This window comes from Rhincodon typus, chromosome 4, assembly GCF_021869965.1.
Source record: "Rhincodon typus isolate 14 chromosome 4, sRhiTyp1.1, whole genome shotgun sequence".
NCBI classification, from domain to species: Eukaryota; Metazoa; Chordata; class Chondrichthyes; order Orectolobiformes; family Rhincodontidae; genus Rhincodon; species Rhincodon typus.
Window position 1 is genome coordinate 104,209,597 of NC_063335.1, and position 25,672 is coordinate 104,235,268.

Below are 25,672 nucleotides of genomic sequence, written 5' to 3' on the forward strand. Positions count from 1 at the left end.
TTTCTGAAGAAGGGTCTAGGCCCGAAACGTCAGCCTTCCTGCTCCTCTGATGCTGCTTGGCCTGCTGTGTTCATCCAGCTCTACACCTTGTTATCTCAGATTCTCCAGCATCTGCAGTTCCTACTATCTCTGAAACAATTTTAACTCCACTTTAAAAGGATATTGTTTAATATAGTTTGTCTTCCCGTGTTCTTCCCACTAGAAAAATCACCTCACACCTCTCCACATTGAGCCTCCCACCTGCTACCCAACCATCCACTCCACCAACTGGTCAATGTTGTACTATGCATGAGTTTAAGGCCAAGGAGTAGGAGGGACTGTGCTGTACAGAGCCTACCTTCTATCGCATGATAATTGTCAAGCCCAATCTACAGTGCCAGCTACATTTTGTTTGAAAGATTCTGGTCTGTGGTTTGAGCTCATGATCTTCTGGCTCAGATGGGGGAGGCAGGTAAACCTGTACCTTTCCTCTTTTACATTAATTCCAAACTCCAACCATAATACCCCATTGGGCTAAAATGGTCAAGGTTCAGTATAACTCTATATTTTTCTATTCTTCCTCTTCCTTGGCAATCCCTCAGAATCAGGGATGATTTTCCCCCATTCCAGAGTTAAATAGTCTAGATGTGACTAAATTGTCCGGTGCTCCTGTAGAGAACCTCCATTCCAGCAGGAAGCTGCATGGATATGGAGTGGAATGTTGCAATGAGAAAGATGGAGGAGAGTTTATGCAATGGCACAGCCTGCTCAACCCCATTTTGCACATATACTGGATCTGTTGGTGAGGATCAAGACTTGCATATTGTCATGTAGCAGGCGGAGAATGGTGATGAATTTGAAGAGGACACTCAGTTATTACTTCAGGTTGACAGAGTAAAAGGCCTTTGTGAGATCAAAGAAAGTTTTATAAAGATATTGCTTTTGCTGTCCACATTTTCACACAGCACTCACTGTAATGATCACTTAGGGAAGTAGGTTTCTCTCTGTACAAGTGATCAACATTTCCCACAGTATTCCTTACACAATGTTCTCTCCAAGCCTGTTCCAAAATGTGCTCTTTATAGCACATCACACACATGACACTGACTGACAAATCCTCTCGCTTTTGATTGAAATTTCTTAAATCTGGTTGAAATTCCACATCCTGTGTTCATGAATAGTCAATTAATATATAATAGTATTTTAATCTATAGAATTTCAGTTTATCTGCATCATCATGTTGGTGACAAAGTTTTACCTTCTGTAGCAGTTTTGAAATTAATATTTCTACAAACTGGGGGGGAAACAGAGATCCAGACACAATGGAACAATTGTTCTAATATTGTAAGTCCTGTATACAGCTTCACCAGATGAGCTGAATGTTCAGGGCAGTCACTTAAATTTAAACAACCTATTTCAGTTGTGCGGTCAGATTGCTTCAGTTGTTTCTTTGTTAATATATTCATGAAGCCGACCCATCATGTCTGCATCTTTGTTGGAATAATTCCGTTTCAGCTCCTAGTCTGTTTGAGAAGCTCAGTTAAAATTTCTGTCCCTGAGTTAGAAAATGTGGCCTATTTTTTCTCATTGTCAGTTTACAAACTGTCTGTGCAGTACAGTCACCGGGCCCTTTAATGTTCAATTTAGGTGAAATGCATTCCTGTTGAAGGACTTGCCACACCACTATGTTAATGTTGGCATGATACAATCACTGTTAGACTTGCTTAATTCATTATCCTTTTTAGTTTATAGTGGGCAGTATACATAATATCTTCTCTACATTTTGTGCCAAATTCCTCTTTAGAAGTATTTACTTTCATTCTGTGCTCCCTTTCTCTTCATGTTGTGCTCTCAATTCCAGCTCAGCTAAATGAGGGCAGCATGCTTCAGTTTGTGAGCAGCAGATTTTAACAAAGTTCTGAAAAATGTAGATACTGGAATAAACGGCAGGCACATATGATATTAGGAACAACCTTCCATGGCATGGTGAGGTGGTTGGAGGTGTGGGAGAAAATAATCCACCATCATTCTAGGCACTTATCACATATTTGATTATTTAAACTCATTTATGTAATAGTGACAGATACTTTGCACTTAGTAGGATCCCAATGAGCTCTAACAGTTAGTATGTGAAGAATTTTAGTCATTCAAGTGATTATTTTAAAGATTATATTTTCTCATCCATATCTTGTCCAAAATTAATGAGTGAATTAACTCTCCAAAGTAAGTGGTTCAGTAAATTGGCTCATTTCTGCCTTTTAATTTGTGGGTGTAGGCCACGCTCCAAAGTCTGGAGCACAAAACATCTTCAGCCACTCGAGCAAATGCTGCCTTATTGGATGAGAAAATAAACTGAGGTTCTATCTGCCCACTTGGGTACAATGTAGAAGATCCCGGGGCATTTGAAGAAGATTAGGGCCAGTTGTTTCAGCATTGCAGCCAAGGGATACTTTTTAGGAGAACATTATTTTGTCCTTTTTCACAATGTGAATCTTTGCTGAGTACATATCCATTAATGAGTTTGTCTACAAAATATCTGTGACTACTGCACCTCGTATTTTCTACAAATTAGCAATTCCCACACTTCAAAATGAAGATTCAAAATGTTGAAGCTTCATTGAATGTATTTCATTCAGATCTTCATGTAGCTGGTGAACTGTTACGTTATTTGACACTCAGCACACGACTGAATTGCAACAGGGAAATGTGGCACCAACAGGATATATTAATAAAACAATAGCTCCATTTTTAACGTCTTGCTTGGCTGTGAAATGATTCAAGATATCCTGAGACAATGAAAGGCATGTTTGTCATTTTTGTTATCATTACCTATCAAGAAGATTTTCATAATTACCTCAGTTATAGTGTTCTAAGATACTTAATTCATTTCCCTCCCAAATGAAAAATTAATTAATGTATTAATCAGCCAGAAGTGCCAAGCAGACAATCTATCTCAGCCTCCTCCAGTGGTCCCCTCCATCAAAGATACCAGTCTTCAGTAATTTAATCACTTTATATATATCAAGAAATGATTGGAGCCACTGGAAACTGCAAAGGCTATGGGCCCTGACAACATTTTGGCAATCATACTGAAAACACTTGCTCCAGAACTTGCCTCAACACTACCCAAGCTCTTCCAGTACAGTTACAGTGCTGGCATCTACCCTACAAAATTGCCCAAATATGTCCTGTACACAAAAAGCAGGACACGTCCAACCAGGCCAATTACCACCTCATCAGTCTGCTCTCGATCATCGGATGGAAGGTGTCTTCAACAAGCAACACCTGCTCAGCAATAATCTGTTCACCGACTTCCAGCTTAGGTTCCGTCAAGGCCACTCAGCTCCTAACCTCATTACTACCTTGCTTGAAATGTGAACAAAAGAGCTGAATTCCAGAGGTGGGGTGAGAGTGACAGACACTGATGTCAAAATCACATTTGACCAACTGTGGCATCAAGGACCCCTAGCCAAACTGGAATCAATGGGTAGTGGGGACAAATCCTCTGCTGGTTGCAGTCATACCTGGCACACAGTAAGATGGTTGTGGTTGTTGGAGGTCGGTCATCTCAGCTCCAGGACATCTCTGCAGGAGTCCCTCAGGGTGGAGTCCTAGGCCCAACCATCTTTAGCTGCTTCATCAATGACCTTCCCTCCATCATAAGGTCAGAAGTGGGGATGTTTACCAGTGATTGCACAATGTTCAGTACCATTTGTGACTCCTCAGATACTGGAGCAGTATATGTTCAAATACGACAAGATCTGAATAATATCCAGGCTTGGGCTGACAAGTGACACATAAATGTCAGAATTTGCTCATCTCCAATAAGTGTGTCATTCTAATCACCTTGACATCAATGGTGTAACTGAAACAGAATCCCCCATTTATCAATATCCTGGCAGTTATCATTGACTAGAAACTTAACTGGGCTTGACATATAATATAGGTGACTACAAGAGAAGGTCAAAGGCTAGAACTACTGCAGCAAGTAACTTACCTCCTGACTCCCAAAAGCCTGTCTACCATTGACAAGGAACGAGTTAGGAGTCTGATGGAATACTCTACCAAAGCTCGGTAGCAGCAGTGTGTACAATCTACAAGACACACTGCAGAAATTCACCAACGATCTTTAGACAGCATTTGCAAACCCTAACCACTTCCATCCAGAAGAACAAGGACTGCAAATACAAAGCAACAATTTGCAAATTCCCCTCAAAGTCACACACCATCCTGACTTGGAAATATATTACCATTCCTTCACTGTCACTGGGTTAACATCCTGGAATTCCCTCCCTAAGAGCAATGTGAGTCTATCTACAGCATAAAAACTACAGCGGTTCAAGAAGGCAGTTCACCACTACCTTCTCAATGGTAACTGGGGATGAGCAAGAAATGCTGGCTAGCCAGTGATGCCCACATCTCATGAGTAAATAATTATTTTTAAATTGCACATTTAATTACATTAAAGCCTATGCATAGACACAGCAATCATGCAAGGGTGTGACATTATCACTGGATCTGAAACATTAACTCTGTTTCTCTCTCCAAATCTGCCATAAAGCTTATTGACCAAAATAGATTAAGGTAGTAAACTTGCAAAGATGTAGATAATGTAGGTTAGTTGATAATCTTGAAATGTTGAATGTTTTGATGGTGAACATCAAAGAATATAATTATCTAATTCTATTTTGTAATGTTAGGTATTTAGAATATTAGCCAGCAATTAGTTAAACAGATGAACTCTATAATCTTTTAGCTGTGACATTGATTAATTGGCAGATCTTCGAATGGCATTTGAAAGAGTTATGTTTTTATTATTATAATCAATGACGATATTTAACCTTTTATTTGAAGATAGGGCTTTTAATCCATAATTCCTTAAATAAAAGAAAACTAAAGGAACTTGAGGGAAATAGTAAGCAATGATGAGATGTTTAGTTCCCAATAGAAAGGAATCTTGATCTCAAGATTATTTAATTTACTTCCCAGTGACTTGTCACAAAGTATAATTTGCAATGACATATGGATGTGCGTGCTATTAACCAGATGGTACTGGTGAACATTCTTCATGGGGCATGGGAGGACAGAAAACAACTAAACTAGTAAACTACAGAAATTCAAAGCTTTCCAGCAATAGCATACTCAGGGTTAACCTGAGCTGTCATTGTTAACAATAATTTTAGATATTCACTATTAAAAGGTTAATGACCCTTTTAAGTATAAGCCTAACAAATGGTTTGTGAAACATTCCCAAAGTTTAGGCTTGGCAGCACTTCTCTTAATTTCTAAAAAGTGTTTTAAATTGCTAAAATTGTACAGTTTGCAGTGATTAATAAAACTTGCTTTCTTGAAACAAAGATGTCTTAATTCTCTGGAAGCTGAATGTGAGTGAAATATTGTAATTTTTCATTTCTTATTAACTGTCATATCCAAACCTTTCACTGAAATCCATGATATATTTTATACTTTACCCATTCATCCTCAATAAATTGTCCCTTAACCTCTTTGTCAAAACATTTTCTGCAAATTGCATCATTCAAATAAACGAGAGCTGATGAAGTCAGATTATTAAATGTCAGCAGTAAACAGAATGAGAATTAGTTATTTTCAGTTCAAAACAAGTTTAAAGCGCTGACAGACTTTTTTTCAGAAAGTAATTTCTTTGGTCAAAGAATTCCATAAAAATGTGCAGTGCTAATTTTTGTAATTGATCCCTCAGTTATTTCTATTTAAGTTAACTCGCATTCATAGCAAGCTTATTTTGAAGGTTGGTCCTTCCAGGTTCCTCAAGATTTCTTTTGATAAAGTTGCCATCTGGCACACAATGAACCAGATAGATACATTCCCAGGTCCAATTCCTGGTTTATGCTGCCATCTGAGGTTTACCATTAGTGTGGTAAACTGTGCTACCAGCAGAGATGGTTCAGTAAATGCACATTGTGATGAGAAGAGTTTGGATTTCAAAGTAATGGCATATGGGCTTTGGTTGCTTTTCAAAACAGTTTTCTGCTTTATTTTAGAAAAAGCTCAAAAAATTCTTCTAGAGCTGTGACCTAATCCAGTTTTTGTTAGGCTGCAGACCTTTTGATGTTATTGCAAAGGTGTTTAAACTGTGTTGTTTATGACGGGTAGGGTAAGTATTTAATAGCTTTATTTTCAGTTCAGAATACTCTAAAATGTGCATTTTCTTAAAAAAAAGTCAGAAAACATCAAGATTGAGTTTAGAAGTCAGTTTAACTTCTCTCCTAGAACAAAGATTCAGGGAATAAATTATCTCAGCAGAAGTATAGACTGTGAAACATCCAAGCTCAGACCATTTGGATACAAATCAGCAAATGATTAGAACTGAGCAAGCTTAGGCTCTCAGATTTATAGAAAAGTTCATGTTGGCAAATTTAGAAAGTACCCATTAAATTGTTTCTATTCTTCAAGGCCAACAAACAGTCAGGAGTCTCTTTGGTAAAATCCTGAAGAATTGATATGGGGTATAATTTTACTGTTCTTGAGTATCAACAACAGATAGTGTCAGGAAACAGGTTGAAACTTTGTGTTTTAGGTCTTGCTATCTGCCTTCTATACTTGTTTCTGTTTTCATCTGTTCTTTTGTGTCAAACTTCTGTTCTGTTGTTAAAGAAAAAGCCCCATATGAATATGTTTCAGTGACGAATCACCATGTTCACTAAATAAATGAGGATAGTGGAAGAAAGCAGTAGATGGAGTAGATAGTCAACCATGATTCTATTGAATGTGGAGCAGGCTCAAAGTGCAGGATGGACTACCCCTGCTCCAATTTTCTATGTTTTTAAGTAAACAAAATAAATATGACCTACCTAACCAGGCTTAATTCTGGATCTTACTTGTCCAGCAGTATCAAGAACTAAAACCAAAACAACATGCATAACTTAGCCTGATTATGTTATAGGGCAATTAGGTGCACTGAGTCAGTACACCTTCTTGTTCCTTTTGACCCTGGGTTGGAATTTATCCCCGCCTAATTATGGAAACATCTCCTATCTGATAGTCATAATGTTTGGCATTCTAGCTCTTTCCACATGACAAGGACTTGTAACTAACTGTTTCTGCTACTTCAGCCCCTCCACACTGTTGATCTCTTGAAGCTGTTTTCAGCAATATCCATCTGCAGTTGTCTCGATAAATCACAGAAAGAAAGAAGATTCACTTTCTGAAGTTTTTTTTATGCTCACTTTATACGCAATGAAGTACTTTGGAAATGTAGTAATCATCATAGTGATGTTGTAAATGTTGCAGCCAAATCTTTTGAACAGCAAGTTCCCAAGAGACAATGTAATTTGGGCCAGATAATCTGATTTTGTGCTATTGAACAAGAGATAAATATTGACCAGGACAACAGGGATTCTTCTTCAAAACATATCATGGAACTTCTGTATCACTTGAGAGGGTAGACATAGCATCTTATTCAAAAGGCAATGGGCTGAATTTTCATTCTATAGGCAGCTAGCTTTAAGAAAGTGGCAAGTTATGAATCAATGTTTGTCTCCTTGATTTTGCTAAAATCCGGCCGAGTATCTCTAGCAGTGCAGCGCTCTCTCAATACTACACTGGAGTGTCAGCCCTGATTCTGCGTTCGGGTACTGCAGTGCAACTTGAAACAGGCACCTTAGGATTTTGAGGTGAGAGCACGATAAAGACTAATTTATAAATATAGTTACTAGTGGCACCAACTGTTCCAAAAGAATCTGAAAAAGAGAGTTCAGATACATTCACTCTGATTATAAATTTCCCCTTTTTCTATTTCAATGGAATAAATTACTCATATAAATATCCTCAGACATATAAAATGGTAGTAGTTGGTTGATCCAATATGATGATGTGATCCTGAATAAGGAATTGAAAGAAATAGTTTTATAGAGATACTAATAGTGAAGCTGGTAAATGATGCGTATTGATCTGACTTGTTTCGAGTAGTTCAGAAAAGATCTCAAGTCCGAGGGCACAAGGCAACTTCTCCATCCATTTAGAAACACTTTGAGAGATCAGCACATTGCTGTCAACAAATTGGGGGCACGCATTCAATTAAGGTCGCAACATTCCTCCTATTTCTTTACAAACCTGCGTTTTGTTATAAAGGACATTCCATTGTGTTTCACTTGGGAAACAAAGAAGTAAATTAATTAAAGGAAAAGGAGTGACCACATGTTTCATTTATTGTAATGTCCCCGATACTAACATAAACCTTGCTGGCTCATTCAATATGATTATGAGCAGATAATGGCTACTCTAAAACAATTTCTAAATCAATCTATTGAGACATATCTTGAAGGCAGCTGGAATCTGAAACCAAACCTTATTAACCTGGAAATAAATATGTTGTAAGAGGACCCCGCACACTCCTGATAATGGTCAGTGTAATTCTGGTGGGTTTTAATACCATTGGTATCAACTGGCCCAGTCAGTTAGATTGCTTTTTTACTTTAATCTATGCATGGGTTCTTAACAAACAAGTTCTGATGTGCTGTAACACATTTTTGGAGCAGGTAGGACTCAAACCCAATTGTATTGTCTCGACCCATTCAGACAGAGCCCCTCTAATCCACCCAGATGCCTGGTTTCATCAGTAGGATTGCACCACCTGTTTTGTTTGATTAGTTATAATAAGTTTCAACAAAGTATTACAAATTTCCTACTGCACAGAAACTCAGTCCAGCATGTCCATGCTAATGTTATGCTCCACTTGTCTCTTTACACCCATCTACATTTAAAACTGTCAATATACCTTTCTGTTTCTTTCTCCCTTGTGGGCTTATCTAGTTTATTCTTAAATACATAATTGATATGTGCTTCAAGCCCTCCCTAAGACTCTTATCAATTTTTATAAGTGCACCACAGAAAGTATTCTATCTGGATGTATGATAGCTTGGTATGGCAACTACTCAGCCCAGGACCATAAGAAACCACAAAGAGTTCTGAACACAGCCCAATCCATCACAACAGCCAACCTTGTTTCCATTGACTCCACCTATGCTTCTCACTGCCTCAGAAAGATTATAATCTCTTCCAACCTTTTCCGTCAGGCAGAAGATACAAAACCTTAAACACACGGCCCAACAGATTCAAGAACAGCTTCTTCCCTGCTGTTATTAGACTTCTGAATGGACCTGTCAAATTTTAAATTTAATGTTGACCTTGATTTTTGTATACCTTCTCTGTGCTTTGTTCTATTATCCTAATGCACTTTGTACTGCATGCAAAACAAAACTTTTCACTGTACTTAGTATATGTGATAATAATAAATCAAATCAAATCAAATAGGGTAGCAAGATCCACATTCTCACACTCTCTGGTTTTTGCCCAGTTTCCCTTAAGGAAACAAGTGCAAAGATGGCATGATCAGACTAGGGAGAAATTGGCTGTTCGGATTTATAGGTGTGGTCTTACTATAGCTCAAAGCTATAAACTATTAAATTACTCACTTAAATTTTAATACTACAAAATCATTTCTGCTGGTAAACTTTGTTACTACTTTCCACTGTCACATAGAATTTGCAACCCAGAAATGGGCCATTCAGCCCATCTGATCTTTGTCAGTATTTATTGCAATCAGAGTCAACATAGTGTGGAGCTGGAGGAGCACAGCAGGTCAGGCAGTATCAAAGGAGCAGGAAAGTTGACATTTTGGGTCAGGATCCATCTTCAGAGTCCTCCCAGTTATGCAGGTTGGGTGAATTGGCCATGCTAAATTGCCCATAGTGTCCAGGGATTTGCAGGTGGATTAACCACGGGAAATGTAGGGTTTCAGGGATAGGGTGGGGGGGTGGGGCTGAGTGTGATGATCTTTTGAGGGTCGGGGTGGACTTGATGGTCTGAGTGACCTTCTTTCACAATGTAGAGATTCTATGATTCTTTTGGATCAGGGCATTTCATGGCATTTCTGCCATTCTAAACATTCTATAATACTGATCAAAAAGGTTGCTGAAGAGCTCCATTTATGAAGCAAACAATAATTAGGACAAGCAACTGAAAATTAAAGAAGTCAGGTGGAGAAGAAGACCCAACAAGGGGTCTTGGAGGTTGGACAGGAAATCTGGGGAGCAGTTGAAGGACAATACAGGGTAGACATTAGCCAGGGTCACAATCAGAGATCTGAGGACAACAACTGCAATTCTTGATTCACTAAATTCTAGAAGGTTATCACTATTTCCTTTGGAGAAGACTGCGAAGAAGTTGGGGTTTGGACAGAGAGGCTTGGTTGTTGAAAAGAATAATCAATTTTCAAGGAATAGAGGTGCCTTAATCTAATTTGTCAACTACTTTTATATATCAGTCATTGGCACATTGCTACACTATATGTATGCATAAGGATTTGACACCAGACTAGTCTGCAGCATTTAGCCTAATTCATTATCAAAATGTCAGGGCTCAAAAGTGAATATTTACAGGCTCACCTCCAAGGAAAGGATTAATCCAGAATAGGCCTCAACTAAGATAAGCAGATCTGATCCAGAATTTGCCACATTGCTACATCATAATTTATGCTACATGTCCAAGCACAAGCAAAAGTCAGTTATCATCTCAAACATTTATTTTTAAGTCTATTTTACTGGGAAATCATGCATCAATTGTCTAATTTGCCATTATTTTTGCAATCAGTGCTACAAATCAATGCCATTCCATTCATGTCTCAATGTACTTTTGAATCTAAAAAAGCTCAAAAAATCTGCAACAGAAAGAAGATGAAAGTTTGCATTTTTATAGAATTTTTCACAACCACTCCACTATAGGAAGGATGAGAATGCAATGGAGAATTGGAAGAGGAGATTCACCAGGACCTTTCCTGGCATGGGGCAAATTAGCTCTGCAGAGAGGCTAGAGAAGCTCAGGTTGTTTTCTTTGGAGCAGAGAAGGTTCAGAGGGAACCTGATTGAGGTGTAAAAGATTATGAGGGGTATGGACAGCGTGGATAGAAAGCACCAGCTCCATCTAATAGAAGGGTCAATAACAAGGCACCACAATTTTAAAGTAAAAATCAGGAGGTTTAAAAGGGATTTGAGGAAAAGTATTTTCACCCAGAGGGTGGTGGGAATCTGGAATGCACTGCCCAGAAGGGTAGTAGAACTGGGGCAACCTCACAGCCTTTACAAAGTCTTTGGAGAAGCACTAGAAGTGTCATAACATTCAAGGCTATGGGCCTCGTATGTAAGTGGCACTAGTGTAGATTTAGCAGGGCAGTCTTGCTGAACTCTTCTGTAGTACATGATTCTATGATCTCATCTATGATCAACAGATAGCACATCCAACTGTCCATCACTTCTTCAATACTGCACAGAAGGACAGCATCGATTGTAGTGCTCAAGCCCTGACATGAAACTTGAACCTGGAACTTTAGGACTCTGAGGCAAAAGTGCTTCCAATTGATCAAGAGCTATTGCTCATCAAATAGCTTTCAAAGAAATATAAATTATTTGCAAGAAATATCCAGCTTTTAGGATAAAGCCTTTTAAAATATCATTTCTCTTTATTAAGTATGGTTTATCCCATTTTAATTTTGTGCTATTGTTGAAATACAAGACATGTTGCCAAAGTTTTTCATCTTGCACTCATCATGACAAACACAATAATGCCAAATGTGAAAAAAAGTCAAAATAATTGTACTACAGGGAATAACGCTGCTGGTGGTTATTAACTCAATGCTGATTGGCTGAGCTGTGCCACAGAAAAAGGAATAAGGAACTATAAGATCCCTAATCGATCTAGTAATTCATTATAAGTATAAGACTTGGATATATTCCTTTTGTTTGCAATGACTGGATCCTTGTATTTGAATGCATGTTGCTTCTAGCAAGCATAGATGAGCCCATTTACAATTTCGACTGAAAATATTATGTGTCTGTCGGAGTAGCTGTTAATATATTGAGGTTGTTCAGCCAGTGCTGCCCAATCACAGGATCACATTCAACAATAGTCTAACAGTTCTTTACTATCAGGCAGAACATTTGTTGTAGTATATTGTTCAAACTGACTCTCTGTGAAGAGTCATTGAATCCATTTACCTGTGAAATAGACCGTTTGCTGTGTGTCATGATGGAAGTCTGACCTTGTGTTCAAAATATTGTCTTACAGAGTTCAACTCATTGTCTGACACTCTGCCTAAGACATGTGTTCAGTCCTCTACATCTTTAACTGAGGTGTCTAGCTCCGATTTTTAGCCAGCTATGTAAAATTGGAGGTCTATGCCATTGAAGATCTTCAACAGTTGCTGCAGCCTAAGTTGCACCATCACCAAAATTTATTCCTTTGGAACCGGGGAGAAAGAGAAACGCTCTCCCACATTGTGCAGAAGTCACCACTCCCATTTCTACCCTTTCCTGAGATTTGCCATTGGGCGTCAGCCAGTGAGACCATGAGGCTTGAAATTCGTCTAATTAAAATAGACCCGCATGTAGATTTTCCAAATTATTTAATTTCTAGCTGGCCTTAGGTTCTCCTGGTTCATCAGTGTGCTGTAATCTGGTACTAAGCATCAATGAATTTCTACCCCACCTATACTACCCTGACAAATATGAACAAACTTAGCACAGACTGGGTTCTATGAGTCTAGTCAATTAGACTCAGCAGTGCAAAGAATAATACATTTACCTGCTTGGCCACAGAATTCTAATTTTACAGGACTTTTAGGTCTTCATTTTCTGGCACATAGGAAATACTTACATGTCACATTATACAACCATTCTGGGAAAACTCACTGCAGACAGTCTCTTTTCATAAACAGAGGCAATGGATTCTGACAGACGAAGAAAGCTTTGCTGTTAAAGTTGCTGCAGTGCTATAAATTATACAGAGAAATTCAAATTTCCTTTTTAGGGAAGTCTGATATGTGACTTGCACATGAACACTTATACATCCAAAAGTCTTCAATCCAAACAAGACAAAAGAAACTTTTGAGTACGGTGAGTAAAATTTGACTAACAGACCGAAGTACCCACTTCATAGTAATCCAGGATAGCTGCACAAGATGCCTTGTTGAAGTGAACAGAACAGACACTAGAAACTGGGGAGCATAGTCTTCAGTGCACTATGGTGCAAAGTATGAGGTGTTTGCTGCTCCTTATTCTGGGAAGCATATTGACTGAGTTCTGTGGCCCACAGTGCAAAGGTCAAATAATCCTGATTTTTAAGAGTGGTGCAAACAGAACATGCTGGTGGGTAAACCATTGCTGTCCATAATACCTGATGTGTCATTTGTTGAAATATAGTGCAAATTGTCAGCCACTGCTGAGCTGTGATCTCACAGCAAGCAATGCTCATGATGATCACTCTGACAGGAAGTAGCTGACTGCAGAACTGTTATACACCTGCAACATAGGGACGAGAATGCAATATGTTATATCTTGCAGATTGGCACATCTCATGACATGCACCATTGGTTAGACTTCTATCTGTATCCTCCAATTTGAATATAAGTTGTATTGTACTTTGCTGGGACTGCATGCAGATTGAAAACGTACAGTCAGAGAATGAGAGATATACAGAGCGGAAACAGGCCCTTTGGCCCAGCTAACCAAGTTTCCTAAACTGAACTTGCCCCTTTGTCTGCATTTGGCCCACATCCATCTCAACCCTTCTGAAATAATTCTTCAGAGGCTGGCATCCCATCACCAAACACTCTTTATTGACAAAGCCTTTGACAATAGCACTGCTTATCACTGACTCAGGCATTCCAGGGCTCAATATCCCTGACATTCACCTTTTTATATCAGCTAGGTCTCTTGATTTGGATTAACAGCCTCAATCAGGGGACTCATATTCTGTGAGTTCCAGCAAGCTGACTTGATTACAATCACTGCAATTTCCTATTCATTTACCTGTCCAAATGTCTTTTAAATGTTGTAATTGTACCCTCCTCTATCACTTCCTCTGACAGCTCGTTCCATACACGCACCACCTTCTGTGTGAAGCAGTTGCTCTTCAGGTCCCTTTTAAATCTTTCCCCTCTAGTTACGGACTCCCCTAACCTGGGAAAAAGTCTTTGGCTATTCACCTTCTCTACACCCTTCATGATTTTATAAACCTCTATAAGGTAACCCCTCCGTGCAATGTCAACAAGGATTCTGCATTTTTGTGGTGGTTCTCAAACCTTTCATGAGGATTGGTATTCTTGGACTCCATGATCTAAATTATAATACTGCATAATGTGTGATAGGTACAGTTCCTTTTGAATATTTTTGAAAGTGTTCATGTTATATATAAGTATATAGTTGCCATAAATATAGAAGGAAGCCAAATATATTCCAAAAAACAATGCACTGTATATTTGTATTTAATGTTGGTTGCTCTGAGTTTCTATCATGCACTACTAGAGGGCTTTCAAGCATTCTAAACAAGAGTTAATTTCTATAGTTTTATTCAGAACAAAGCTAGCCTGAGGGAAGATGGTGTTCTGGATAAACCTGTGCTTGGCACCCTGTCTTTGAGTTTAAATATGCACTACGTGAATATTTTTATAAGCTCAACTCTTTGAGCATGGCTGGACTCATCTGGTGTCCTCTACGAACACCTTATGAACGGTGGGTTTAACCACAGATGGTCATTACATTGCTCTCAGTGTTCCTCTACACTTGGTCCCCTGCTAGGTAGGGGGCAGCCAGGCCTTTCCACATTACACATGTGATGATCCCGCTCTGCTCCTGCATCCACTCACCCTCCTTGATCATGGCACCATAGTCAGTCACGCACATTACCCAACCATAAAGCTGAACACTGCACTGTTAATGTTCTACAGATCCCCTGGAAAATTCCCACAGACTCCACTTTACGAATGATCACCTTAGGGAAATGATCGATCTATCTTCTTAACCAATGAAAGATTCAGGGATTGTGAAAGAGATAGAAATGTCAGAGATGGAGGGTGGGCAAACCAAGTACAGAAGTAGAAATAGTGAGAGGGAGAAAAAGGAAAGAGTTAATTAGAAAAAAAGACAGAAAGGATAAGCAATGTGAGAAATTGCAGTTTAAAGTAACAAACAAATGTTAAATATAGCAGGGTGATTGAGAGTGAGCTGCTGTTTGTGCAATCCAAATTATTTACTATAATTAATCAATCATAGATTTGCAACTCAGTCCATACCACTTCTCTTGAACTTCGAAGCTGATTTGTATCTTAATAACGGCATTCATTGTAAACTTGGCCTTACTTTCTGGGGAAGATGTGGACCTTTTTGGCAGCAATCCTTTTCTCTTCATTCCTTCCTTCCCAAACACCATAATTACCATCATTGTTATTTTCTCAAGCTTCCTCCCTTGCTTTTCTTTTCATAACACTAAATTCCAGACCTCTTACAGCATTCACAAAGGCAAACTGCAACGGAGCACAGACAATTTTCCTACTGTCACTAGCACCAATCAATAGAGGGTACAAATACCATGACTCTATACTGAGCAAATTGGACGGTGGGGGGTGGAGGTCACAAAAACAGAAACTTGCACAGGCAGTTCCTAGGTTGACAATGGTCCCATTCTGGAGTCCAGTCATAAGTCGATTTCTAAGCAAGTCAGAACACAGTGCAGGACAATGCAAAGCAGCTGTTTGTGAGTGCAGGAACTACTCATATGTCAGGTCCTTAAAATTACACTCCTGTACGGGATCACATTTGTAAGTACAAGCATTCATATGTTGGATGTTTGTAAATTGGGAACCCCCTGTAATGCATGTAAAACTTTCTCATAACTTAGTCATGGGTTAGATGAGAGAAAGAAACAGTATGGCAATTAAGGGACATACTTAAAGACTTACTCAGAGATACATTTTATGGAGGATTTTGAAGTTAGAGAAATACCACTGGACAGATTTAATGGACTAGAGAAAGGAGTGCAGGAACAGGAAGCCTTGACTAAGGATCTAAAGGCCTGAGCTCAACTCCCAGAACAGCAGCTAGAGGACTTCAATTCAGTTATTTAAACAAATATGGAATAAAAAGCCAGTTTCAGTAATGATCGTCATAAAATTATTGCATTGTCACAAAACCGAACAGGTTCGCTAATGTTCTTCAGGGATGGATATCTGTCATGCTGATCTGGCATGAGTGCAATTTAAGACTAACAACATGACTGGCTTTTCACTGCCTGTTGAAATGGCCCAACTAGTCACTGAATTCTATCAATCTACATTTCATATAATAAACACATGAAGCATTCCCACAACCAACAGATCAGATCAAATTAAAACCAAAAGAACTGTGGATGCTGTAAATCAGAAGCAAAAAAAGAAGTTGCTGGAAAAGCTCAGCAGATCTGGCAGCATCTGTGAAGAGAAATCAGAGTCACCATTTTGGGTCCGGTGACCATTCCTCAGATCAGATCAAAGCTCTATTGTCCTGTTATATTCAGTCATCAATAATGATAGATAATTAAACTGATAGCACATTATCAAAATGGTGAGTAATTATAGAGCTCGGATATGCAGAGGGATCTAAAATGAAGACAATGATGGCTATTGATAGTAGATGTATGAAAACTACTCTCACTGTTATGTCTCTATGGGGCAACAAGTACATGTTCTGAGCACCTTTGAGACTAACCTTTGAATCCATCCCAGACATACATTTTTAACCTTCTCTATCTGCAGTTAGAGTCATAGAGATTTACAGCACAGAAAAAGGCCCTTCAGCCCATCATGTCTGAAACCACTTAACTAATCTAATCTCATTTTCCAGCATTTGGCCCATTGTCATGTATGTCTTGGTATCGCAAGTGTGTATCTAAATATTTCTTAAATATTATGTGGGTTTCTGCCTCTACCACCCTTACAGGCAGTGAGTTCCAGATTTCCACCACCCTCCAAATGAAAAAAAATTTTCCTCACATCTCCTCTAAACCTTCTGCACCTCACCATATATCTATGCCCTCAGTCATTGATTACCTCCATCAAGGGGAAAGGTTTTTCATGTCTACCCTGTCTATGCCCCTCATAATTTTATACATCTCAGTAATGTCTCTCTCAAACTCCTCTGATTTAAGGAAAAGAGCCCCAGTCTTTCCAATCTCTCTACATAACTGAAATTCTCCAGTCCTGGCAACATCTTGGTAAATCTCTCTGCACCTTCTCCACCACTTTCACAACCTTTCTATAACATGGATTCCAGAACTGCACACAATACTCTAGCTGTGGTGTAAACATTTTACGCAAATCAACAGAACTTCCCTGCTCTTAAACTCTTATGCTTCAAATAATAAAGGCAAGTATACTATATGCCTTCTTAACCACTTTATCCACGTGTCCTGATACCTCAAGGAACCGACATTCATGCACACCTAGATCCAACATACATTCACACCTAGGTCTCTCTGATACAGCCGTGACATGATGTCCCAATTCCTATACCCAATGCTCTGACCAATGAAGATGCTTCCCAGGTTCCTAACATTCATCATGTCGCACTACTTAAAATGATGTTGGTCAATTTCAAATCAATTCCTGATGGAATCATAACTAAATGTATATCTTTGAACAAGGTGAGTCTGATTTTCTTAGTCAGAAGTCACACTACACCAAGCCATAGTGGAAAAGGCTTATTTGAAATCACAAGCTTTCGGAGCGCTGCTAATTTTTCACCTGATGAAGAAGCACCACTTTGAAAGCTTGTGCTTTCAAATGAGCCTGTTGGATTATAACCTGGTGTCATGTGACTTCTGACGTTATCCACTCCAGTCCAACACCAGCTCTATGTCATGGTTTCCTTAGAGAACAGAAGGTTGAGAGGAGATTTGATAGAGATATACAAAGTGGTCTGGATAGAGTATGTAAGGTGACTGTTTCCATTTGTGGAAGGATCAAGAACAAGAGAACATAGATTTCAGATAATTGGCTAAAGAATCAATGGCAACAGAGAAACCATTTCACTCAGCTAAAGGTTAGGGTCTGAAATATGCTGCCAAAGAGTGTGATGTAGATATATTCAACCAGGGCATTCAAGAGGAGATTGATTATTTGATACAGGAGAATACTTCCGCAGCGACCAATGCTGGATCCACTATCGTTTGTCACTTATGTAAACAATTTGGATGAGAATATAGGAAACATGGGTAGTAAACTTGCGGATGATACTAGAATTGGTCATAAAGTGGACAGTGAAAAGGTTATCTCAGAGTACAATGGGATTTTGATCAGCTGGGCCAATGGACCAAGAAGTGGCAGATAGAGTTTAATTTAGATAAATGTGAGGTTTTGCATTTGGGTAAGACAGACCAGGGCAGGATTTACACAGTTAGTGGTAGGGCTTCGGGAAGTATTGTTGAATGGAGAGATCTCGGGGTTCGAGTACATAGTTCCTTGGAAGTGGAGTAGACAGGGTGGTGAAGAAGGCATTGGGTATACTTAGATATGCAGCATGAAGCTGGAGGAACACAACTGGCCAGGCAGCATCAGAAGAGCAGGAAAGTTGTCATTTCGGGTCGGGACCCTTCTTCAGAAATGGACATTTATGCTTGCCTTCATTGTTCAGACCATTGAGGATAGGAGTTGGAACATCATGTTGCAGCTGTAGAGGACATTGGTGAGGCCACTTTTGGAGTACTGTGTACAGATCTGTTTGCTCTGCTACAGGAAAGATATTATTAAATTGGAAAGGTGCAGAAAAGATTTTACAAGGATGTTACCAGGACTGGAGGGTTTTAGTTATAAGGAGATGCTGTATAGGCTGGGATTTGTTTTTCTGGAATAGTAGGAGATTGAGGGATGACCTTATAGAGGTTTATAAAGTCATGAGACACATAGATAAAGTGAATAGCGAATGTCTTTTCCCTAGGGTAGGGGATTTCAAAACCAGAAGGCATAGGTTTAAGGTGAGAGTGGAAAGATTGAAAAAGGGACCTGAGGGGAAACTTTTTCACACAGAGGTGTTTTGTATATGAAATGAACTGCTAGAGGAAGTGGTGGGCAGGGGTGCTGTTACAACTGTTAAAAGACATTTAGAGGGGTACATGAATAGGAAAGGCTTAGAGGGATATTGGCCAAATGCAGGCAAATGGGACTAGTTTAGTTTGGAAATCCTGGTCGACATGGACGAAGTGGAACAAAGGGTCTGTTTCCGACCTGTATGACTCTATGACTCTATAACAAGGGATTGGCACTAAGTAAATTGCTTCCACAGAAAGCCAGTGTGGACACAATCGGTCAAATAGCTTTCTTCTATGATGTAACCATTCTGTCATTCTGCAAAACTGATTCCGTCAATGAGAGCTCAATGAAGGTGCAAAAATAGAACCCCACTGTTAGTTCTATAGGTTTTCTGTTGTTTCCTTTTTAGATTGAAAGATTATAATGTTTGTGATCAGTTTAAATAGCCATGAATGGAAATACATTAACAGGAATAAAAACAGAAAGTGCTGGAGCTGTGCAGCAGGTCTGGCTACATCACGTTGAGAGAGAAACAGGGGTAACATTTTGAGTCCAGACTTGAAATATTAACTCGGTTTCTGTCTCTACACAATGCTGCTAGACTTGTTGAGTTTCTCCAGCTCTTTCTGTTTCTATTTCAGATTGACAGCATCTGCAATACTTTGCTTTTATTTTCTGCATTAAGAGGATATTGAGAGTAGTTTTCAACTTTGTCATATGGATGGTGGAGCAAATCAGCTTCCTTAACGAAACCACCTAACTCTCTTGATGGAATGAAAATTGGGCTGGTTCACCAATGAGTGGAAGATCTGTCCAGTAGTGATGATCAAAATTAACTCCATTGAGTACTGTCTACTAGGTGGTTGGCACTGCTTTCCTGATCTCAAAGGGATATTTCACACTAAGGTATATTTCTTACTAACACTGTTTTTTTTGTCTTATTGTAGATCACCAAGAGATCAGCCATGCCAAATGCAACAGTTGAACCAAATCTTACAGACGTGACTGCGACTATTCTTGTCAATGAGACTCACAACCATAAGGAACCCTACTTACATAAATTAGCACACCTCGATGAAGCACTCTACAATGATTACTACATCCTCTGGCTTGCCTTAATGATAATTAATGTTTTCATATTTGTAGTTGGCATTGTCCTCAACAGTGTCGCATTGTACGTGTTCTGTTTTCGTACCAAGACCAAAACAACATCTGTCATCTATACCATAAACCTAGTAATCACGGATTTGATGGTGGGTTTCTCCTTGCCAACCAGGATAATAATTTATTACAGTGGTGGTAAATGCCTGACATGCTCTTTTGTGCACATCTTCAGCTATTTTGTGAACATGTACTGCAGCATTCTGTTCCTAACCTGCATCTGCGTGGACAGGTACTTGGCTATAGTCCAAGTGGAAGCTTCACGCAAGTGGAGAAACCCTCACTACGCCAAAGGGATTTGCGTTTTCATCTGGCTATTTGCCATCATTGTCACTTACTCTATACTCACCACAGCAATCAAGTATGCCTCTTGTTGTCTGTCTAAGCTCTTCGCTCTGACAGTGTTTGAATACTTTTTGCCTTTAGTGATTATCACAGGGTTCACCATTAGGATCATGTGTGCCCTGGCCAAGCCAAATCTTATGCAGCAGAGCAGAGAAAGACGCATGAGGGCTGTCCAGCTTCTGGTCACTGTGTTGGTTATTTTCATGATCTGCTTCACACCCTTTCATGTCCGCCAGGTTGTGGTCTACGCAAATCCTAAACTGCCCCTTCACATCAGCTTAATAGTGTACCACGTTACAGTGACCCTGAGTAGCCTCAACAGCTGTTTGGACCCTATTGTCTACTGCTTTGTCACTAACAACTTCCAGTCCACTGTGAGGAACATCTTTGTCAAGGTCGAGCCTGAACAGAACAGCGGAGAGGTAATCAGTGTACAAAAGAGCTCTAAGGTGTCCACAGGAAAGACAGTAGTTTCAAGCATGATGATGAATGGTCCTGCATTGGACAGTGAACAGTGAAGAGACAACAGCGACATCCATGCAGCAAAAGAGGACTTTCATGTCTCAAGATTATGCTGTAACTTTGCTTTGTACTACATTTTGTGCCTTGATGTTCATAATACATCATTTTGTACAGTTTGGTGAAATTTACTCAAGGTGTCCTTTACCAGAAGAATGGAAGGCCTGGTCTTCTTTGTTTAGGTAACGCTCCATTAGTTGTAAGACAATCTGGATTTGGCAGATAAAGGAAAGAGAAACAAAGCCTTAATGTTTGGTGCATTAGTTTACAAGATGGGACAGAAACCCTTGGCCCTAGACCAAAATACAATGGAAAATCTTTGTTCTTCTTGCAAAAGCAAAAAAATGTGGTTTCCAGTGTTTATAGGTCTGTCTGCTCTACCTTTCCATTCTTACAGCGTCACCTCTAGTGATGTATGTGTCTGACTTGCCTGGAAATTGTTGAATATATTTTGTGAAACATTCTCCAATTTGTTAACTTCAGACTTGTGCCTGAAACTTTATGTAGATATAAAATAACCACAGGAGTTATCCTTGGGTTGATAAGATATAACTTTCAGAACTCTATTTTCTGGGAATACCTCTTCTAGGGACTCAGCATTTTAATATATGGTATAAAATAATGAATGAATTCAACTACATTACATTCAATAGATTGTTTTGGTTTGACAATTTGAGGCATTGTTTGTTTAAGCTACGCAAGAATAGGAATAGATTTGAAGTTGGGTAGTTTATCTTTCATTCAAGGGGCAGAAGGTTTTGGAATATGTTGCCGGTTCATGAGAGCTCTCTACATGCCTTCAAAAGGGATCCAACTCAATTCTTGGCCTTGTGAAAGTTTATGGCACTGGCTACATGTGATATTGGTGGCAATGTGGGGACACATATATTTGACAACTGCTAATCCATCATTTCAACACCCATTCCCTGAGCTGTACTGAATAATATGGTGGGCAACTTATCCATCCCACATAGGCCCATTGGGACCCTTAGCTGATACTTAATGTTACAACAGCTGCAATTTTAACATTCTGCCCTATTTTCAAAGCTAACAGTTTGATGTCAGCCAAATGAGGCACCGGATTTAACTGGTTTAAGTGGGCACGTAAAAGCCCAGGAAATAGCCTTAAATGTGATCTCAGGAGAAAGCACTTCATTTCTACAGCTGTTGGTCTGCTCAGTTACTCCCTAGCCACAATCTTTAATGCCCATCTCCCCAGTAAAGCCACTGCTCTTTCCCAGACTTGTGTTCCGTCTGCGATCACTCCATTTTAACTTTAACTGGGACACAGACTTAAAAGTCTTGTTACACAACTAGTTAAGTCATTTGCCATATGATCTGGGTGAATACTGAAAAAAAATACTTCTCATTATCTTCTCATAGTTTTTTTTTGTATTTTGCTGTTCTATGCACTTTAAAATACACTACCAAAATTTTGAGCTACTGATATTGTTGGGCTAAGATTTCTTTGTGTTCCACTCGGGGCCTGATATACACATTCAAGCCAAAGGACAACGTTTATGGAAAAGGATGCTTTTCAGATTTGGTATACAATGATATACCGCGGCGTTAATCCATTACATGGCAAGTATTTCATTGAACAGTGAGATTCCCTTATTCTGTTGTTGGTCTTTATTCAGTATTCTTCTGAGGCAGGGAAAATTGAGTGAACATAAGATATGAGCAAGATAATTAAGTCATTTTAAGCAGTGATATTGAGTGTTTTTAGCTTTCTATTTGTAATACAATGGCATAGTCACTGGATGTTTTCCTAGGTTGTGATAGAATAGAGTTGTGAGTGTTCTCATTGAATGTTTTTAAAGCAGAGGTAGATAATTTCTTGACTAATAATGGACTCAACGGTATCAGAGGTAAATGGGAATGTGGAATTGAGGCCGCAATTAGATCAGCTGTGCATTTATTAAATGGTGGAGCAGAACTGAGTGAATCAAATCTCTGCTCCTGCTCCTAATTTGTCTGTAGGTTATCGATTATGTTTCCCAAACCTTCAAAACAGGTTTGTAAATTACTTGTAAATACACAGCCCATAGGAATACCCTCTCTGATGCAGTAAGAATGTGTGAAACTAGCTGATGGATATGGTTACACGTTTTATTATTGTGTGTCCAACACAAATTCCGTTACATTAAAAATGTAGGATAATGATTCAATTGAAAGTATTGGTGTTGCCCTCTTCTATTTTTCCTGCCAAGAAAGCAGTCTGTTGGAACTGCAAATATATCTGCAACCATTCCCAATACAGAAAGTGCAATTTAGCTAATTCAAGATGTTAGTTTCACCTATCATCATGCTCCTGCCATTGTGGGCACTTGTTTACTATCCAGTGATTCATTTATTGGCATATTTGAACATTGACAAAACATTCTTAGGCCTTTGGGTGGCACAGTGGGTCAGTAGTTAGTGCTGCTGCCTCACAATGCCAGGAACCCAAGTTCAATCCTAGCCTCAGGTGTCTGTGTGGAGTTTGCATGTTCTCCCCGTGTCTGCATGGGTTTCCTCCAGCTGTTTCAGTTTCCTCCCACAATCCAAAGATGCACAGATTAGCTGGATTGGCCATGCTAAATTGCCCATAGTGTCCAGGGACGTATAAATTAGGTGGATTAGCCATGGGAAATGCTGGGTTACAGGGATAGGGTAGGGGGTTGAGTCTAGGTGGGATGCTTTTCAGAGAGTCAGTGTGAACTTGTTGGGCCGAATGGCTTGTTTCCACACTGTAGGGATTCTACGGCCTTGTCTTATATCTAAATGTCCAAACTGGGCAGCCAATTAATAATGTAAAAGTACAGTTCATGGACTATTGATGTTCTATTATTAGATACCATCAGCAATGAATAGACAAAACTACGTTTAGAAACCGTGCTAAATTTGTCAAGGTGAAAAACAACATTTGCCTTCAGCCCTCACAAATAACTTCACTGTTTCAATGGTTTCTAACTTTAGGGTGTATTAAACAATGGTACTCATGAACAGCAATGGTTAAGGATGTTTATCTACACACAGCTCTAATAAGCTTTAGAATCTAGACTTCTTACTGACAAGAGAGATATGGATATTTGTAAGCTTTCCAGCTGACTTAAGTGACATGTGTCAACGTTTTCACCAATCTGATTCCTTCACTCCAGTGAGGAATTCCTGGAATATGAGGCATGTGAAGCTAAATAGAGTTTCACAATCACCCATCTGCCAAGCTGCTTAAATGAGGTTTGTGTATTCTGGGCATTTTGAGATGTTTGCATCTTCGACGGAATAGGAAAGCTAAAGTCGCCACAATCCCACTCTCTCATTAAAGAGGTAGAGGTTTAATCTGAGGGTCACCACATCTCAGGCATGGGGGGACATCAAGAAGGAAAGTCCTTCATGGTAACCTCAGCTGCTGTGAGGACTGAATGTACATACGCTCTGAAACCTGTTGTCAGTCAACTGAGCTAATCTCAGACTGAATAATGGGGAAGTAAATGCCATCCTGTTTTCATTATCACACTAGTCGGCTGAGAATATGCAGCATTCCACTCAAGTACTATAGCATAAGTTATTAAAATTTTTTTTTAAGCTATCACTGAAAATACTAGAAACCTGAAATAAAACAGCAAAATCTATAAAGTTCAGATGGCTTCTATTAAGAGAAGGCAATTAAGACTCTTCAGAGCATTGTAAATGTGTTGCTTATTGCCTCGTGGATAATCTCCATGCTAACATTTATATGAAATAAATTTGTGGCAGAATATAGTCTATGAGGATTTATATGTTTCAAGTAGATATAACAACATTTAATAATCTTAAATTCGTAACGATTACATTCGTTAACATCTGTACATAATCTGTAAAATTCGTTTGTGAACTATTAAAACTGAGATCACAGGAAACATACATGGAGAAAAGCAGTGATTTATTTCTGATTGGTCAGCAACATGCTATGCTTTTACAATAACTGTGTCGACTAGAAACATTTGTAACATATTAATTATTCATGCTGCAGCTCTTTGCAAATCAGGTTAGACTGCAGACTGCCATATGTGTTCTGCAGTTTATGTATTCAACTTTAACTGTTGATCAAGGAGCAAGGACCTTCTTCTGTGATCGCTACACCACGTGGCATTTAAAGGATATTGTTTGGGACCAATGTACTTGATGTTTAAGTACTTAACATGTTTGTTGCCCATTTATGTGTGCCAATATTTTGTCAACGTATGTACATATATATATTCATTTTTCTATAATCTCCCCAATTTCTATGATATGAAGTATCGGACATGTTGGAATGATAAAAAAAACTCACTGTGAGCTTGGCAAACTCTGTTGAAATAAAGAGAAGCCTTTATTAATAGCAATGAAAGTCTCCAGCTTGGCTTAGTTGGTTATGTGTCAATGTTTGAACATTTTAGATTCAAGTCTCACTCCATGGAAACTGAATTTTAGTTGAAACTGAAAATCAGCCACCGTTCCTGTAATTCCAGGGTTTGAATCCTGCCATGGCAAACGGTGGAATTTGAATTCAATGAAAATCTGCATTTAAGATGGCCATGAAGCTGTTCTTAATATGAAAAACCTACCTGGTTCACTAATGTCCTATAAGGAAGGAAATCTGTCAACCTTAATTGATCGGGCCTTCGTATGACTCCAGCAATGTGGTTGACTCTTAGCTATCTTCTGGGCAATTAGGAAGGGGCAATAAATGCTGGCCTAGCCAGTGATCCCCATATCCCATGAATTAATTTTAAAGAAAATTCATTACCTGCCTTTGAAAAAGAACAAGTGCTATTGATGCAATGTCACTGC

The 25,672-nt window shown here is 39.1% G+C and overlaps 1 protein-coding gene across 2 annotated transcripts in view; it reads left to right on the forward strand.

The window, feature by feature from the left end:
* The window catches only part of LOC109927919 (G-protein coupled receptor 20), a 39,566-nt gene extending 14,396 nt beyond the window's left edge, over positions 1 to 25,170 (forward strand). For both annotated transcript variants that reach the window (XM_020527944.2, XM_048595855.1), the window contains exon 2: positions 19,798 to 25,170. In XM_020527944.2, coding sequence (XP_020383533.1) covers positions 19,816 to 20,874 — 1,059 coding nt within the window. In that variant the 5' untranslated portion in view covers positions 19,798 to 19,815 and the 3' untranslated portion in view covers positions 20,875 to 25,170. The remainder of the gene's footprint in view (positions 1 to 19,797) is intronic.
* The last annotated feature ends 502 nt before the right edge of the window (positions 25,171 to 25,672 follow it).